An 18,331-nucleotide genomic window follows, 5' to 3' on the forward strand; every position below is an offset into this window, starting at 1 on the left:
CCTTATGAAGTATGTAGGGCTGACACACTTGCTGAAGTTTTATGTGCTTTCCAGTGTAATATGTCCCATAAAGTGTGCGGGAATAATTAACATGCTGAATTATTAAATTGTCTATGAACAGGTATGGACTTTGTAAGGCTGTGACACATTTGTTAAGTTTCTGAAGCAATAAGGTTCTCATTCAGCAAAGTACTTAAACACTTTAAGAAAGCTGAAGCTTGTACTTGTTTTACTGAAGTCAGTGAGACTTCAGCATGTGCTTTACTGGGACCTAATAGTCCATGATACTCCTGAGAGATCCATAAGATGCCAACTGTTTGTTCTTAAGTTCCTATTCCAGAACATAATACTCCAGCACATCTACTTTTTCTCAGATGTTATGAGTGTTCTTGCTCTTTTAAAGTTCAGTCTTGCCAAAAATCACTGCGTATGGAGGAAACATGTAACTGTTTTCCAGCAGGGGCATAAAAGGTATTTCTAAAAGTTAAACCGCTTGCATTTTGCAAAAGAAGGGATTGCTCCTTCATTAGGTTGTTAGGGACTGAGCTTGCTTCCAGGTATTCATGTTCCTTGTTTGGTGGCAATCACATGAGGTATAACCAAGGATATGTATTCACATGGGGTTAAAGGATATGGAATAACAAAGACAAAATCCTGACCCTTCTAGATTGGAGATTCCTTCTTTAGAAGGATAGCACAAATTCATTAACAGAGGCAGCAGCCAGAGACGTTTTTCACCAGTCAAGCCTTGACAATGTTCTACTGAAGCTAGGAGATATTGTAGAAGAACTTGATCTCTTGCCGCAATTAATTTCATCGGATGACTGTATGGTGCATATGACTGTGGATTCACTGTTCTAGCAGTCATGAAGTCAAATGCCGTGACTCTATTTTCAAAGGGAGTGAGCAGTTGTATGACCACCCATTACATTTACTGCTAAGATAGTAGTAATCTTCTCTCATTTTTAAGGTCATGAGCTAATTGCCTGTGAAGCTCAGAAAAATAATTTCTCCCAGATAAACTCAATGTACATATGCATTACATAGGTGACTGTGTAATGTGGTGATTTTCACTTCCTCTGAAGCAAAGTATTAGCTACAAGATAGCAGCCTAAGGTGGGATGCTAGAGTGGTTGAAGAAAATCCTGATCTGGTTTGGCAAATCCTCTATGGAAGATATTCACTCTGTTTAATGGGGTTTATTATAAAATAATGAATTGACCAAGGATAATCTATTTATTTCCAAGTACATTTAGCAAAGGCACTTAACAAGTGTCTCCATGATAGCAACTGTATACAGCTGATATTTTTAACACCCAGTTCACCAGTGGTACATGTCCTTTTGTTGCATATATCAGTAGATTAAGGTATTATGTGTGTGTTATGATAAGTGATAGATTCTAGAGTTCCTTTTATTAACCACTGTCTTTATTTGCTGTCATACAGAGCAATATTCATGATTTTCTGCACTAAAAGTGTTTGTTGTAAGAAATCTTTAGGCAAATCTTTCCCATATGTAAAATTAAACAACGATGTGACATTAAAATTTATTTCTATGTTACTGGGATACACAGAGCAAGAGAGCTAATTTGAATGAATAATGCTGGGTATGAATCCTTCATGTGTTCAAAGCTTCATGGTTTTTTTAATACTTAAAAATTACAAAGAAAACATGATAGCAAAGGAAATTGGCATGGATGCAATCATTTATAGTCACTGTATAGTAAATTCAGATCACTCTAATATTTAAACAAAGCTGATGCTTTGAGTTAAGATTTGGGGGGAGGGGTCTATTCTCCTTCCCTTTAGCTTTGCTCAAAGAGCAGAAAAGCAGGAAATAGAAAATAAGTAAAAGCCACAAGAAAAAAATGGAATGAAACAAAATTACTGTTGCACACAGTGATAGAAAAAGCGCGCTCTCAAATTTTATGTGCACTTTTCAACTCTGACAAGACAAGGATAAATATCTTTTCAGCGCAGTACACTTTGAAACATATAAATCAGATACAGAATAGCAAGCACTTATTCTGTAGACTAAATTGCTTTCTGTAAAGTTTAAAGCAATGAAAGTCAAGATCAGCCAGTACTCTTGTGCAAACCCTGCAGATCCTAGTTTTCTCTCTCTCTCGGCATCTGATTTTCTTGCACCATCTGAGCTGACTTGGGGAACATCAACAATAACACCACCACCAATAGCAAACAGCTGTCTGGATGCTGCAGATCTATAGTTCCATCACCTACACAACTGTGTTTTTGTTTTTTTAAATAGCTTGTTATTTGAAATCTAAGTGAATTTGGAACTTAGATAGTGGTATTAAGGCTAGGTGATGCAGCTCGTTAATGTGCTTTCTCTTTTACTGCTGGAGAATTTGGTTCAGTTGAGATGAGCGATTGTTTATCATATTTAGGGAGATGCTGTGTATCTACGAATCACCCCATAATTTGCATAGCTCAAAATAGACTGAAAGTAAGTGCTAGGTCTGCCCGTTGTCCAATGATGGATTTCATCAGCAAAATCAAATTATAAAACAGCTTGATGAAATAAATGTAATGGGCCTGATCCTCAGCTAGTGTAAAACAGCATCACTCTATTGAAATTGATGGAGCTACACCGACTGGTGATCTAGCCCATTGCTAGTATGGAACGCAGTGAACATATTTTTGACAACTGAACTTGTAATGCTGCCAAGTATAATGCTTGCAAGGCCTATTGCATCTGAACGCACCACATTAATTTGCGGTTGTGCTTCTCTTCCAATATAAGCTTCTTTTCACTCGACCATGCTCTCAGAAACCTTTATTCCCCTACCCCCCCACCCCCCGGGCCGCCATACTTTATATTTTTCTCCCATGGCCAGTTTTCTGCTCAGCAATTTTTCATTCCTCTCTGGTAGAATGGAGACTCATAGCTACCATGTACTGTGATGTCTGATTCATTATTAGCCTGTCATGGATTCTCCAACTGGCAAATAGGAATCACAGTCAGCCATCCCTGATCTAAAGCCAGAGGAAGGGGAAGAGAAATTATGGTTGGTGTGGCTCTCCCTGTTGGCAAATTCCTGTTTCCCAACCATAAACATTTGGCTTGTGTCATTCCCTCTATCATAGCTACCAGACCAGCCTAGATCACATGGTACACATACCCAAAAAAAAAAGCCTTAATTTCAGTTACATACATGTCAGAAAGTGTTTCAATTCTCACTGTGCGCCATACTAAGATTTTTCTGTTTTATTCATTTTTGGTTTTCTCTTCTTGTACTCCTCAAATGACTTTAAACCTACATTTGAAAGCAGCTGTAACTGACCAAAGTATAATGGTGCAGCAGGATGCATGTGAACTAACCACTTAAATTAAAGTGATGAGAGAGAGACATTAATTATCTCAAGGCTGGAGCCATTATCTTGTCATTTCACAAACAAAGGGGATGTTTGACTCCTAGCAGTGGATGGATAAGCTGCCTTTGAATCTATTATCTAAACTGTATTGTTAAATTTATTCACCTAAATTTGGGTTATTGCTGATTATGCACTCTAGCATATGACTTTTACAAACAAACTCTGTATTTATGGATAATCTAAGCACTATACCCAGATGTACAGACACTTTTTTCAACCTATGTATTACATAATGTTTTTTTAACATTAGCTTTAATAACATGTCTATACCTCGCACACAATGGGAGGAACGCTATGCTAAAGTGGTGAGGTAATTTAAACCCCACCTATAGGGTAGCTAGATGCGGGGTCAGGTACCCATTACCTCAGAGAAGAGCAGGGATGGGCTAAAAAAGCTTAGGAAGGGGAAACTCTGTGTGTGAGTGCTCTTTCTATCCCACAAACCATGACCTCCTCCTGAGTCACAAGGACCTAGATTCAATTTCAAGAGAAGAATGGGCTATAAATGTTAATAAATGTCTTTACCGCTTCCTTTGTAACTCAGCTTCTTGCTCCATTACTGAAACCATTTAGCTAGTTCTCAGTAATGCATTTTTGGTATAATTTACTTTCACTTTCCATGTTTTCTCTATTGTGTTTTGCCTTCTACAATGCATAATATAAATAAAGCCGATAGCCATAATCTCCTGAGTGCACCGTTTAAGGAAATGCACTCTGAGGCATCTTGAAAGCTCTTTTCCAGGCTAAGTCCATTACAGCAGATCTGCTTACCCCTTATTAGATGGGACTAGGAGCATCTAAAATGTCCCCCCTTGTTTAAGTCTATGGCAATCCTGGCAGTTCATACTACTGTGACATAACTTTGGGCAACTGTTAAAGTTTTCTAGCTTCATCTTAAATATGAGTGTGAATCCGATGTCAGCATGTAGAAAAGAAACCTGATGATATTATTTGTTACTATTGTGGTAGTTCCTGTCCCCACAAACAGGAATTAAAGCCCCATTCTATTTGGCACAATTCAAACAAATACCAAAAAAGATGGTCCTTGACCCAGAAATCTTGCAGTTTGGGTTTTTCTCCCATTAAGAACAAACAATTGCCATTCCAATGGGCTAGCAGATGTGTGGAAATGTGAGGCAGAAACTACGGAGTTTTCCCCAGTTTTCCCTCTGAGGGCAGGTCTATACTACAGATTTACAGTGGCACGATTGCACTGATGCAGCTGCACTGCTGTAGCACTTGTAGTGAAGATGCTCTAAGTCGATAGGAGAGAGTTCTTCCGTAGGCTCATGTCACAGAATCCCCAGGCAATGCTCTGGAACTGCTCCCTACGAAGCCAGGCAGGACTCTGGTGAAGTCTGCTCTCTGTGAGCAGACTGTCTTCAGGGCAAAAAGCTCACACAGCTTCCACCTTCCTGGGTCTGACCTCAGAGCATTCAGCATCCTCTGCCCCTCCGTGCACTTCCCACAGCAAGTCCGCCCAGGCGGGGTCCTGGGGAAGCCAGAGGGCCCTGCACCCCAACTTCGCAGTCAGATGTGACTCTTAGCCAGCTAGTAAAACAGAGGTTTATTAGATGACAGGAACATTGTCTAAAACAGAGCTTTTAAGTACAGAGAACAGGACCCCTCAGCTGGGTCCATTTTGCGGGGCAGTGAGTCAGACAACCATGTCTGCACTTCACTCCACGTCCCCAGCCAGCCCAAACACAACTCACCCTCCAGCCCCTCCTCCTCTGGGCTTCCTCCCTTTCCTGGGACAGGAGGTCACCTGATTCCTTTGTTCTCCAACCCTTTAGCTATCACCTTGAAGGGGGGAAGGGCCCAGGCCATCAGTTGCCAGGAGACAGAGTGTTGGCTATTTATGTACACTGGCCCTTTTTTCTGCAACAATTACACCCCCTTATCCCACCACCTAGAGACTTAAGAAATGCATAGGGGAAATTGAGGCACTTCTACAGTATTCAGAGGAAACATTAAGAACAGTCCCACTTCGTCACAGCTTACTAACTCCTCCTCCACGAGAGATGGTAGTTATGTCAGTGGGAGAAGCTCTCCCACCAACATAGCGCTGTCCACACCACACCAGTGGTTAGGAAAATATAACTATGTTGCCAGAGGTGTGGATTATTCATATCTGAGAGACATAGTTATACCGAATTAATTTTGTATTGTAGACCAGGGCTCTGTGGGGAAAATCACTTAGGTAAGGTCTGCACTACCGCCACTTATCCTGGCAAAACTTATGTTATTCAGGGGTGTGAAACCCGCATCCCTTCCCCTCCCACCCCCCCAGAGCAACATAAGTTTCGTCGGCATAAGTGGTAGTATGCACAGAGCTATGTGGGCAGGAGAGCTTCTTCCGCCAACATAGCAACCGCTGCTCATTGAGGTGAGTTTACCAGTTTCACCTTAAACCATCGCTTCTGTAAATCACCAGCACATTTGAGCACTTACAATGAAACAAAAGTAGGTGTTGTTTTTTTTTTAAAGAAAGGGTACAGATTTAACTAGAAATGAGAGAAAATGATGGAAATAAATGGTTACAATACAAAACAAAATAAAATAAAGCAAACTGGATCTACATGTATCAATAGTTACCTTTCCTATCTAATAAAGTAGGTTTCCCCTCAAAGTTCAGTCTATTGCAGAGTTGGCTGGTTTCACAGGAACAAGAATACAAATATTCATGACCCTCTTCCCGCCCAATGCTCCACAAGGGGCTTCCCCATTCCAGCAAATGGGTCCACAGTGCTTCTCCCTCCCTGTGTTATACTGAAAAGAGTCTTTTGTTTACAGTCACAGACAGGGTGAATCTCTCTCTTGTTCTAAAGTTCTTTTTATCTGCAAGTGGTTTTGATTGTTTGCCATTTACTGGGAAACCGCCAGAGGCAAAGTCCTAGTATCACACAAGGTTAAACAATTGAGCTTTGCGTTGCATCACTAGCTAAATAGGGCAGAGGGACAACTTCTCCCTGCCCAAAAGGGCCATCACCGAGGCTAGTTATCCACTAGTGACTAATTTTTACTCCAAGTCCACAAAGCATATTTTATTTTATTCCTAAAAATATTACCCATATATACATCTTGCAATGATTCTGAATCTGGACAAGTTACAAGCTTTCTGTAGATACTTTATGGGTAAATATCCTGTAAGATAGGTGTTTGGTGTAGTGAGATTGTCAGGTCTGAGGTGAGAGATGTTTGCAAAGAGCAGGGGGCCCTTTGCCAAGGGGTTGCTGTGTCACAGGGTATAATTAAACTACTGTAGTTCACAGTAGGGAGTGTACTAAATGATTAATATTTGAACATTGAAATCAATGGGGTGGCATGGGTGTAAGTGAAGGTAGAATCTGACCTTGAATGAGTTCTAATTTCAGCTTCCTGGCGTGCTTAGAACCAAGTTATAATACCGTGAATTCATTATGCCTTTTAAACCAAGTTTGGAGTTTAAAACAAACCTATCATCTAAAAGCAAAACTCAGTCAAACCATCTGCATGTGTGTAAAAGCCAAATGAATGTTATGTGTTTGACACAAAATCACAAATCAGCTCACGTTTGCTCTAAACTTGGCTGAGGTTTGCTTAAAGTGGTAGCCAACCTTCTGATGAACTTGGGCTTAGGTTTAAATTTGTTGTCAAATTCAAAACCTGGTGCATTGGAGCTTTTATGGTAAGGAATTTGCATGGCTCTAATTAGTTAGGATTTTGAAATGCTTCCTTCCTAGATATTAGTAACTGATAAAAATTATCTTTGGTATATTGCCAGCCATTTCCTCTTATACCCTGAAGACCTTAAGAGGGCACAAAATAATCTAGCTGTCTTCCAGCACAGAATGACCCATTAATATTTTTCTCTCCATTCCCCTCCCCTTCTTTTTTCTGTTAAGCTTCATTCTGACTTGGACAAGGGAGCGGGCACTGTTAAATACACCCTCTCAGGGGATGGAGCTGGCACAGTGTTTACCATTGACGAGACCACAGGGGACATACATGCCATAAGGAGCCTTGATCGAGAAGAAAAGCCTTTCTACACACTCCGTGCTCAGGCGGTGGACATAGACACCAGGAAACCACTGGAGCCTGAATCAGAGTTCATCATCAAAGTGCAGGACATTAATGATAATGAGCCAAAGTTCCTAGATGGGCCGTATGTTGCCAGTGTTCCAGAAATGTCTCCAGTGGGTGAGTAAGAAATATACACCCCTTGATAACTAACTAGATCCTACTTACTGGTTTTCAATGTTAATTTCCTACAGAGGAAGCTGCAGGGGAAATTTAGCTCCTAAAATTCCTGGTTAGAACACCGAAAATTGCTGGGTTTGTTCTTAGGGATATACATATTTCAATTTTATTTTAGCATTATCTTCTTACATTCAAGTCTCTTCTCTTCCCCACTGTTAATGTATAAATGGCTACCAAGGGATTTAAGTTATAGCCTGCACTGGGAAGGAATGGGGTTAAGTATGTTTAGGGCTGTACAGCTGTAGGAGCCAGGATAACTCAAACAAAATGGGTCCATGGGCTTTGAGAGGAATGCAAATAGGAAGGATGTTTGCACATTGTGGTGTGCTCTCTCCTTGCACCAGCTCAGCTGTCCAGGGCAGAGGCTTAGCATAGAACCATGACACTAGCCTATCTGCTCTACATGGTGGTACTAGATTCACACAATCTTTGCACTCAGGTGATTATGACAGGTGCCTGGGCATTGGTACAATGGGGAAAAGACTCTTGGTGCCTGGTCCCCACTACTTTGTGCATCCACTAGAACAGCCACAATCTGGCTCTTAAATGGTTACAAACTGTGCTCACATCATGATCAGCTATCCACACAACCTGGGGATAGAAACAAGGATTTCAGTTCAAACAAACAACAAGAACCAATTTCTCTCCCAAGGTAGTACTACCTGACCAACAACCATTTTGCTTAGTTCTGATTTATGGGACAGGGGGCAGAAGCTTTCACATATCCATGTCTAGGGTGCCTGGTTGCTGCTGTTTATTACCCTCTTTACTGACTCCAAAACTGCTTTCCCTTTTCCTGGCACATTCACAAATCAGAGTTGCTCATCACCTCCTAGGCTATAATTTAAAACTCCAAGTATGAACGATTGCTAAGGCTTTCTAACTCTGAAACTGTAGAGACAGCTTTTCCTGGCCCTCTAACCAAACAACACATATAATGGAGACTGGATAGACTATCCTGGGGGCAAAAAAAGGTTAGCCAGTTACCTAAATTGTCCTATGGAATTAACTGGGATGTGTATGAAATTTGTATATGTAATATGATCAAGCAGTCAGATCATGTTATCATCCTGACCTAACAAGTAGGTTCAGAGAAGTTCAGTAAGTTATAAAAATGCACATGCAGTTCAATTAGTTAATAATGGAAAGGACTGGTTAGATTTGAGTTCAAAATATAGTTCCCATGAGAGGATATATCAGATAGTAAATGAATGCTAATAGGATATGACCTTATACCAAAAGACAAAAAGAAATGATGACCAATAACACGGTTTGCATGATCAGGGAATTCTTTTCTTTTTTCCCTCTATTGTGGATATGTATGTTTATATAGAAACTAACAAAATAGAACCAGGTGTCTCATTGCATGAGGAGCTGCCTTCAGGTTCTGCTGCACAGTATGTCTAATACACTGCACTAAGCACTGTGAGCTAGATTCACAAAGGGGTTTAGGTGCCTAACTGCCCTCATAGATGCCCAAGTCCAAAAAGTAGGCAACACTGACATTCAAATATCCACTGCTCTGCTGCTGCCTAACCCAGTAGGCACCTAAATCCTCATACGTGCCTAAATTTCCAATGGTATGCCTGCCCAAAGCTGCTGAAGTTCTGACAATGGTCCTACAGCTAATTTGAGCTGCTTGCAGCTCTGAGACATGCGTAAGCCCCATCAGGATTCTCAAACTAGGTGTTCCCCTACCTATCTTGTCTGTGGGGCCTGATCCAATAGGCATGCACTGAGCATGCCTAACCTTCCTAAAAGACAGCTGGGGGCAAGCAGGTCTTGAATTTTTGAGGCTGGTCCATGGATGTGTCAGCAGAACACCCAATAGCCTAGCAGTTAGGGCATTCATCTGGGATATCAGAGTCATAGGTTTGAATTTCCACTCTGCCTACAAAGACGCATTCTCTACTGGTATCCTCTTATCAGGATTCCATGTTCTCCAGTTGTTTTCTCTGCCTCTAGAACAGTGGTTCCCAAACTTGTTCTGTTGCTTGTGCAGGTAAAGCCCCTGGCGGGCCGGGCTGGTTTGTTTACCTGCCGCATCCGCAGGTTCGGCAGATGGCGGCTCCCAGGGGCCACTGTTCGCTGCTCCAGGCCAATGGAAGCTGCTGGAAGTGGCGCGGGCCAAGGGACTTACTGGCCACCACTTCCAGGAGCTCCCATTGGCCTGGAGCAGTGAACTGCGTCCTCTGGGAACCGCCATCGGCCGAACCTCTGTGTGTGTGTGTGTGTGTGTGTGTAATTGAGCCTGTTTATAAGAAAATATTGCCAGTATTGTACTTTGTATTTTTTTTAATTAACTACTGGTGATAGTGGGAGTTATTCTGCCTTCACAGCTTTTAATTAATAAGTATCTAAAAATGGGTGCCCTAAAATATTTATATTTTGTTTTACTTGAAAATTCTATTTGGTATAGATTTAGTACTGACTCTGGATCATGATCGTGATAAAGTAGGACTCACCACCAGGTGCCTCCTGCTGCCCATCCTGGGAATTAGTTCTCGGCCTTTCCAGTCCACCTTCAGCTAATGGTGTCACACGTGCTGTCACTGCTATCTCTACTCTTTGGACCCACATTGCTCTCTTGACTGTAGCATCCTCTTCTGGGCACAATCCTCCGGCTGTGCCCCACTCCGGTATCTCCCCCCTTGCAGGGGACTGGCAGTCGTTAGTCCCGCCACTTGCCTCAGCGGCCAACTGCAGTCCAAGGTCCAGCCCCTCACCTCAGGGGCAAACTGCAGTCTGGATCCTGGCCACTCAACTCATTGGCAAGTGGGGTGCAAGGGGGGGGACCCAGGCCCGCCCGCTACTCTAGGTCCCTACCGAGGGACCCTACAGCTCCTCCAACCTGATGCCTATTTTCCCTGGGCCACTTCCCCCATAGCCCTAGCACCCTCTCAGCCCTTGTAGCAAGGCCCCAGCCTGGCAGTGGTCAGCCAGCAGCTCACCCTCACACTCTGCTGCCCCTGCCCAGCACTGTGCTATCTATGGCACTTCTTCAGGCAGGCAGCCAGTCCTCCTCCCTTGCCTTCCAGGGGGAGACTTCCTTCTTTTCTGCTGAGCAGCCCTTTATATATGGTCCTTGCCAGCCCTGATCGACTGCTTCAGCAAGCCTTCTCCCTATTGGTGGGCTCAATAAACCTTTTCCTGATTCGTAGGTTCTGTGCAGCCTCTCTGGTGCTGCTTTTAACCTCTTCTTCTCTATCTATCTATATATATAAGTTATCTATATAAATATTTTAAATTTGGCATCCTCCTAAGCTTGCTGCAACAAACATCTGTTTGATAAGATTTTTGGAGAAGTCTGAGGGTATGTTGCCCACAACGAAGGAGGGGTGCAAAGGAGTTTCTGTAAGTGGCTGGCTAGTAGCATGCCTGTTGAAATGATTAGTTCAATGCTGCTGCAATTTGATTGTTTTATGAATGGTGTGGTAGGGCATCTAGAGACTTGGATCGGCATTTTTAAAGATTATTATTTAGAACTAAATACATAAATAATTGAATGTGTTGTATGTTGTTCAAAAGAATAATTATAATTTGATTCTATTTGCCATGGTATGGATAAAGTGTCCATACTATACAATAGGGCAGGTGGGATGACATGGTATCTATCTCTCCCTTTTCTGTGCTTCCCAGCTATTTTGTATGATGGTTAGTGCCTATGAACTCATTTCTTGCATTTAACCTTGGTCCCATGGTGTAGTATTTTAATTGCCTACCAAGAATAGACATAGAGACCATCCAGATGAATTACAGTGATCAATAAGCAAACTAATTAGTGAAGTGTTAGTAAAAACGCAGAGGATTCTATGTTTATATATGGAAGTAAGGTGAATGTGAGAAAACATGCACATTTTTTCAGTTAGGATCAACAGATAACATTACGGGGGCATACACTAGACATTCCATACATTCATATTAAATTAAGGTAAAACCTCTTCACCATATTGCTGCCCCAGGAAAGTTATCCCTCTGTCTTTATCTTTAGCTCATTCTCACTTATATGAACTGCCTCACCATAGTATCACCATAATAACAAGTAATCACTTTTTAAATATCAAAGGTCAGATCACTTAGTACAGTGTGTCCAATCTGGGGAGCCAAAATAGTATTTAACAGGGAAATGTCAGTCCAGCTGCCCATATTATTGTTTCTGGTAGCACCCCAAAATCCCAGTCAGACTCAGGCCCCATTGTGCTGTGTGCTCTGCAAATACAAATGAGAAAGTTCCTGTCCTTAAGGGCTTACAGGTTAAAAACACAAACAGATTAAGGGTAGGGGGTGAGGATACAACATACAGGACATAAACCTGATATAGAATTGCCACAGCTATTTTAGATACTTGTATTATATTTCTTTTTTTTTAATTGGGAGTGGAGGTAGAGAGGAAAGGAGCAGGGGAAAAAAAGGCAGGAAAAGCAGTAGTCACTGTCTGCCAACTGCCTAGCCATGAGCATCAGGGTGGGATTTATAAACTTCATAGCAGAGGAGGGAGTTGAGGGAAGATGAGGTCACGGCTGCTTGGATTTTGTCAGGGAGTTTTTCCAATGCATAAGAAGCAGCTAGTAGAAAGCGTAGAGGTGTTTAAGGAAGAAGAAGACAGGTAGGGAGCAAAGGCTAGGAATGCTGGTGGAACTAAGTGAGGCTTGATATCATGATAGATTAGTAAAATACATAGATATAGTGTTAAAAGTTATGAAAGGCCTTAAAGATAAGACAAGGAGCTTGTATTTGATGCAGAGGTGAAGGGGTAACCAACGGAGAGTTTCAAAGATGGGCTTGGTATGATCAATGTGACAGAGTTATGTGTTTGAATATTGTCAGCAAAACAATGAAATATGACAAATAATACTGACTTCTGTGAGCCCATCTGAAATGAAAGTCATACTGGGCTGAGTCCTGCAAACCCCTTGGAGCACAATGATTGTAAGTGAGAAATCGCTAAAACTAAAGCTAGGTGAAAACTGATTAAACAGTTCTTGCTAATTCACAACCTCAACGTTTTGAAGGATGTGAAAACTCAAAAAGCAATATGTAGTAAAAACACATGTCCAAATAGTTGCCAAGTTGGCACTATGAAATATACCTTTCCTCTGGGTATGTGAGCCCTCTCGTCTATATTTGGACACAGACTTTTGGTATGTTTAACTAGAGATGTGGCAAGCCAAAATCTCATCTTGGAAGACCTCAGCATTGGAGAAGTTCAGATCCAAACTTAGATCCAATCTTTGCTCCTGGCTCTTCTCAGTTTAATAGCTCAGCCCATACACTGTATCGCATCACCGCCAAAATTCAGAGATCTTCAGACCCAGACCTTGAAACACATCTGTCCACTTAACCAGCTAGCATTTTGGCTCTTAGATTCTAATATTGTTTTTACACTGAATGGATATGTTAGGCACTTTTGATATGCTGAATATCAGTTGCTTGCCAAGTAGTGAGTACTGGTATGCATAATCATCCTGAGGTCTAGGAGAGGTTGTATTAGATAGTTACGGGTATGTGTTGCTTTTGTCAGTGAAGATATTGTTGATGTAAAGATACTGCAATGCTTTGGTATTGGCTTGAGATGTATAGGAATTATTTTTGTACAGGCACAGAGCGTCTCTAAACATAAAACATGTCTCAATAGTTGCTTTAGTAGCCACTGATCAGCAGTAAATGTTAAAAATTAACAAGACGTTTCTTTTTACTTACCACAAAACAACTCTAAACATTAAATATCTTTTTAGCAGGAACTGCTTTCTTGGCCACCAAACGGTTCAAAACATTAAACATATTTTAAAGGTATTACTTTTCTCAGCCACTGAGTGCCTGTAAACATTAAAGATGGTTTATAAAACCTGCTTTTCCAGTTACTGGCTGAGTGGCTATGGACATCATTTTTCTTTAAAGTTGCTTTCCAGCTACTGAGCTATTTTTTTCCTATTAGCTGCCTTCTATTTATATTTCTCACACAAGAAAGCAAGCACAAGACTTCATTGTCACAACTCAGCTCTTAGTTTATGACAAGCAATTATATCCCCGTCATTGTACTCTCATAAAGACATTGTGGATAATGAGAACAAGCTGAGATTTAAACTGATTATAATAGATGTACAGCATAGGCACCGGGCGCATCTTCATCCCCCTCCCCCACCCTACTATTTGAGCGTATAATTCTGCAGTGAACACCAAAGAGTAAGCAGGCATGAACCATCTGCAGTATTAGGGCAAGCTGGTCCAAAAGACCAGACACTGATGGATTGCATGAATCAATCGAGTCATACGCAGGCCTAGAATAGGACAAAGCAGAAGGCAAAATGTTCTCAAGATTTCTAAGCAAATGGGAATCAGCAAACCAAACATGATTAATGACTTTAATTCTAGGTGTAGAAATAACTCCATGTGGCAAACTAGCTACAATCCCAGGAAGACTCAGAGTGACAAGAAAGTGGTCACAAGAAGTTGCATTAATAAGAGTTTAAAGAGGAAAATCTCTGATCACAAACATGGTGAAAATGACAAATTCTCTTTTGTTTATGGGGTATAAGAGGGTTAAAATATACAGTCCACGTGTTGGAGATAAAAGTAATCTTCTAGACAAATTATATGTAAAATAAAGTCTTAAAATCCAGAAAAATATTATAAAAAGGAGGGACAGAATACAGTACAATCTGTTTAAATGGCATGGCTAAGCATGCCTGTCTGTGAACTACAATGCTTGTGAGTCCTCGGTTGAGCCACAGATCAAATACCACATGGGCGAAGCAATGAAGATTCCCCTCATACTGCCCTGACCAGGCACCTTAGCCCTGATCTTGAGAGAGAAGTGATGAAAGTTTAAACTCTGTGCCCCTTCAGTCTTTGGCCAATAATGCTGACAATAGAGCTGATCAAAACATTTCCAAGAGAACAACTGGAAAATGTAATGGAAAATGCGGTTTCAACTAAATCAAAATATTCAGCAGGAACAGTCAGTTCTGTGTAAACTTTTGATGGAAACCAGGAAGGAAGACTGGTTGGACAACCTGTCTGGTTTCCTGCCAGCCAGCCATCTGTCTAGCCAGCTAGTGAGCAGTTGAGCTGGCAGGAAACCAGACAGGCTGGCTAGTAGCCTATCTGGCTGGCAAGCTTGCCAGCTGCCTGACAAGCTGGCAGAAGAACTGGGCACCCCATCCACCCACCTGCCAGTTGTCTGAGAATCCAGAAAGCCAGACAGTTCACCCAGCTAGGGAACTGGATGGTTTGCCTGTTGCCGAACTGGTTGGCTGGTGGAAGAGTAGGCTGGCTGGGCAGCCAGGCAGACAGCCAGTCGGTAAAGCAGCCAGCTGCCCCACTGCCCGTCAGGCAGTTTGGGGAGCACCAAGAAGGATAATTCCATTTTGCTGGAAATTCCATAATGTTGATGTTTTGTTCCGATAGAAAACAAAACATCAACAATCCTGAATTTCCTGCAAAATCGAAATTCCACTTTCTGGCCAGCTCAGATTGCCAATGATGGCTGTGGTTTTTGTTATGTGCGCATCATCCCACTAGGAAATGGCTTGAGACCATCGTTATTTGTCGTTTATTGAGCACTGCTGTTGTTATTAGCACTGTGCACAACATAGGGTATATCTATACAGCATTTGGGAGCTGTTATTGCAGCATGTGTAGACATACAATGCTATCTTGAGTAACAATAGCAGTGAAGTCAGAACAGCACGGCTAGCCCCTTGAGTATGTATGTATGGTTCTGGATGGATGTGGCTTGCCTGTGCCACCACCTATGCTGCCTAGCTAGATTAAAGCAAGCTCAGATCTGTCTACATGGGCTGCAGTCCCACCTACTGATTGCAAGAAAACACAATCACTGCACCAAGAAGTTTATAATCAAAGTGAAACAGGTAATGCAGTTCAGACACACAATACTCTGTATTTCAAGGAGAAGGTATAGTCGCTGAGTGGTGTGAATGTCACATTTTCTTCAGCGGAATATTAAGACTTAAGGCTTGGTTCTCTGTTGCTCTGCACCATATGTAGTCATTCAGATCAGTAAAAAGTGGGTTTGAAACAATACCAAGACAAAATGGTAACAGTTAAATCCAATTTGCACTCCCTATGCCATGTTCTAAATGACTGCACAAGGTGCAAGATAGTGAAGCATCTGACTTGTATTTAGGGGATTGGTGTTGATAGAGGAAGCATGTTTTAAAGAGGGATTGGAATTAAGTGGTAGTTGTTGAGCAAACCCAAATCGGAAAAGCGTTTCAGGCATAAGGCATAGTTTGGAAGGAAGTGGAAGATGGGTGAGAAAATGTACAGGAGAGATGTGTAAATGGATATTTTGGGAATACTGTAATATTGTACAGTACAATATATGTACAAAACAAGAAAATGAGATCTGAAATGTATGCTTGGGTAGAGTGCACCCAACAGAAATGTTTAAATAACTCATCAACCCAAGGTCCTTAAGAAAGAGTCTCAAACTTCTAGGATTAAATAAAGCAACCATTTATTTACACAAATAGCGTTTTATTATTTGAGCCACCGCTATTAAGATTTTCAGACTAAGAAGTGGCTTTTCTCCCAGCTATGAGTAAGAATTAAAGGAACTTAACAAGACAAGTCTATGTTATAATGCCATTAATTAGCTAATTATTTGATATATAAGGGTTTTGTAAAAGTGGTACCTAGAGGCAGACTTCGATATTCTTCCCTTATCCCCTCTGCAGCTGCTGCTGTCAAAGTCTGTCTCTGTGTCTTACTTCTACTTGAGGTGGCTCTTCTCAAATATGCAATACGTGTGTGACACTGAGACCGATTTTTACAAGCTGACAAAGGCTTCACTGTTCTGTAATAGCAACTCCTAACTGGCCTGACAAACTCACTACACTTATGACAGGTTTCAGAGTAACAGCTGTGTTAGTCTGTATTCGCAAAAAGAAAAGGAGTACTTGTGGCACAGCTCATGCTCAAATAAACTGGTTAGTCTCTAAGGTGCCACAAGTACTCCTTTTCTTTTCACTACACTTAGCACATGACTTTCATTGTACTTATCCATAAAGAATGTCATGTGAGGTCTTCAGTAAAAGCTGAAGTGACACTGATAATTAATATTGTTGTGAAATGTATATGCTCATACCATATAAGAAGCTCTTTCTGTATATGTGAGTTTGCACACACAGAGACTATATGTTCCTAAAAGTCTAAATTAAGGCAGGGTTGACAAATAGGTTTCTGCCAGACCAAGGATGTGTATTCACCTGTTCGTCTTGGTTCGCATGTGTTTCCTGATCTATTGATTGTATAGTGATTATATTGGCTATATTAATTATTTAAGAATCTCCAATTGATAAATTAAACCTCTGAGATTTGATGGCTGCCATGAAAATTCATAAGATATTTCTGCCTCCTTTTCCCATAACTAGCCTCCTCAACCTAATAATGTTGGGATGTCCTTATCCTATTGGTTATCCCTATTTTATTAGCATATATGTCAATTGGTTACTCTGATAATGTTGTGGTTATGCATTTGCTGGTGTTCCTTTCCTAAAAGATCCCAAACTGGCATTGACTGAATACTTGCAATTACATGTCAAAATTTTACACAAGATCTCAGCAAAAGTATATATTGCAAAATAATATCTTGCCCTGTCTTGTGATGTAGGGACACTGCTGGTCAACTTACTTATGCTAAGGCTTATACACCTAACTTCCTTATGCTAACTGCTTAAGATACTGTTTTATAGGCTTGGGCCTGTAGGTTCCTTGGATTACCGGTAAATTCTATATCTTATCCCTATACTTAAAGTAACTTAAATCTATAATGTATCCTATAGGCTACACATGTAAATTAAGCATTATAGCAAACAAAATGGAAAGCCTGTTTACATACACACTTAACATGAGGCTGTGAAGTCAACATGGAATTAGCACACCAGGGAATAAACCACGGGGGTGGAGGGTCATCTTGAGAACAAACAATGACTTTGGAAAATATAAAAGGAAGACAAAAAACACCCCTTTAGCCTGCATCTGACAAAGTAATCAGTTAGGGTGATTATATTCATGAAAACAGGATCCCAACCAGACTCGGTTAGGAATGATGCAAGAAGGCTTTGGTGAGAATAGATTGCTCTTTTGTCAGATGGTTAGCCTGTTAAAGTTTAGTCTCTAGAAAGCATGTATAGATTTTTGTTTTGTATGTAACCTTTCTCTTTCCATTATCCTTACTCACTATCTCTTAAATCCTTGATAATAAACATATGATTTCACTTGCTATAAATATATCTTAGCATTATATAGGAGCTGATCCTCATCTGAATAAAACAAGCTGGTATGTACACTGTCCCCTTGGGGATAGCAAACCTGATATTTCTGTGAGTAGCTGGTGACAAGGCCTGGATATCACAAGGGAATCCTTCAAAGGGGGTCAGGGACTGGGATGCATCTATTGTTAATCTGCAAAACAAAGTGAGGGCTAGCATTGCCATGAGGAGATATACTCCTGGAGGAATTCTGCGCCACTGCATGTGTGCATAATTAATAAGCTGCAGTTATTAAGTTTTTGCACAGAAAAAAGCTTCTGCTGGAAAGTTGCTGCAGCTCCGCCTTTTGCCCACCAGATGGCACTGTGGTGCTAGAACAGAGCAGCAGCTCCTGGCCATCTAGGGAAGTAAAGAGCCTGCATTCTTCACAGCACCTGTCAGGCCAGGTCAGGACACTG

The 18,331-nt window shown here is 41.2% G+C and overlaps 1 protein-coding gene across 3 annotated transcripts in view; it reads left to right on the forward strand.

Moving 5' to 3' along the window:
* CDH12 (cadherin 12) overlaps nucleotides 1–18,331 on the forward strand; it is a 534,988-nt gene that overhangs the window by 375,121 nt on the left and 141,536 nt on the right. For all 3 annotated transcript variants that reach the window (XM_043540228.1, XM_043540229.1, XM_037893301.2), the window contains one exon: nucleotides 7,284–7,578. In XM_043540228.1, the coding sequence (XP_043396163.1) occupies nucleotides 7,284–7,578 (295 nt within the window). The remainder of the gene's footprint in view (nucleotides 1–7,283; nucleotides 7,579–18,331) is intronic.

This window comes from Chelonia mydas, chromosome 2, assembly GCF_015237465.2.
Source record: "Chelonia mydas isolate rCheMyd1 chromosome 2, rCheMyd1.pri.v2, whole genome shotgun sequence".
Classification (NCBI taxonomy): Eukaryota; Metazoa; Chordata; order Testudines; family Cheloniidae; genus Chelonia; species Chelonia mydas.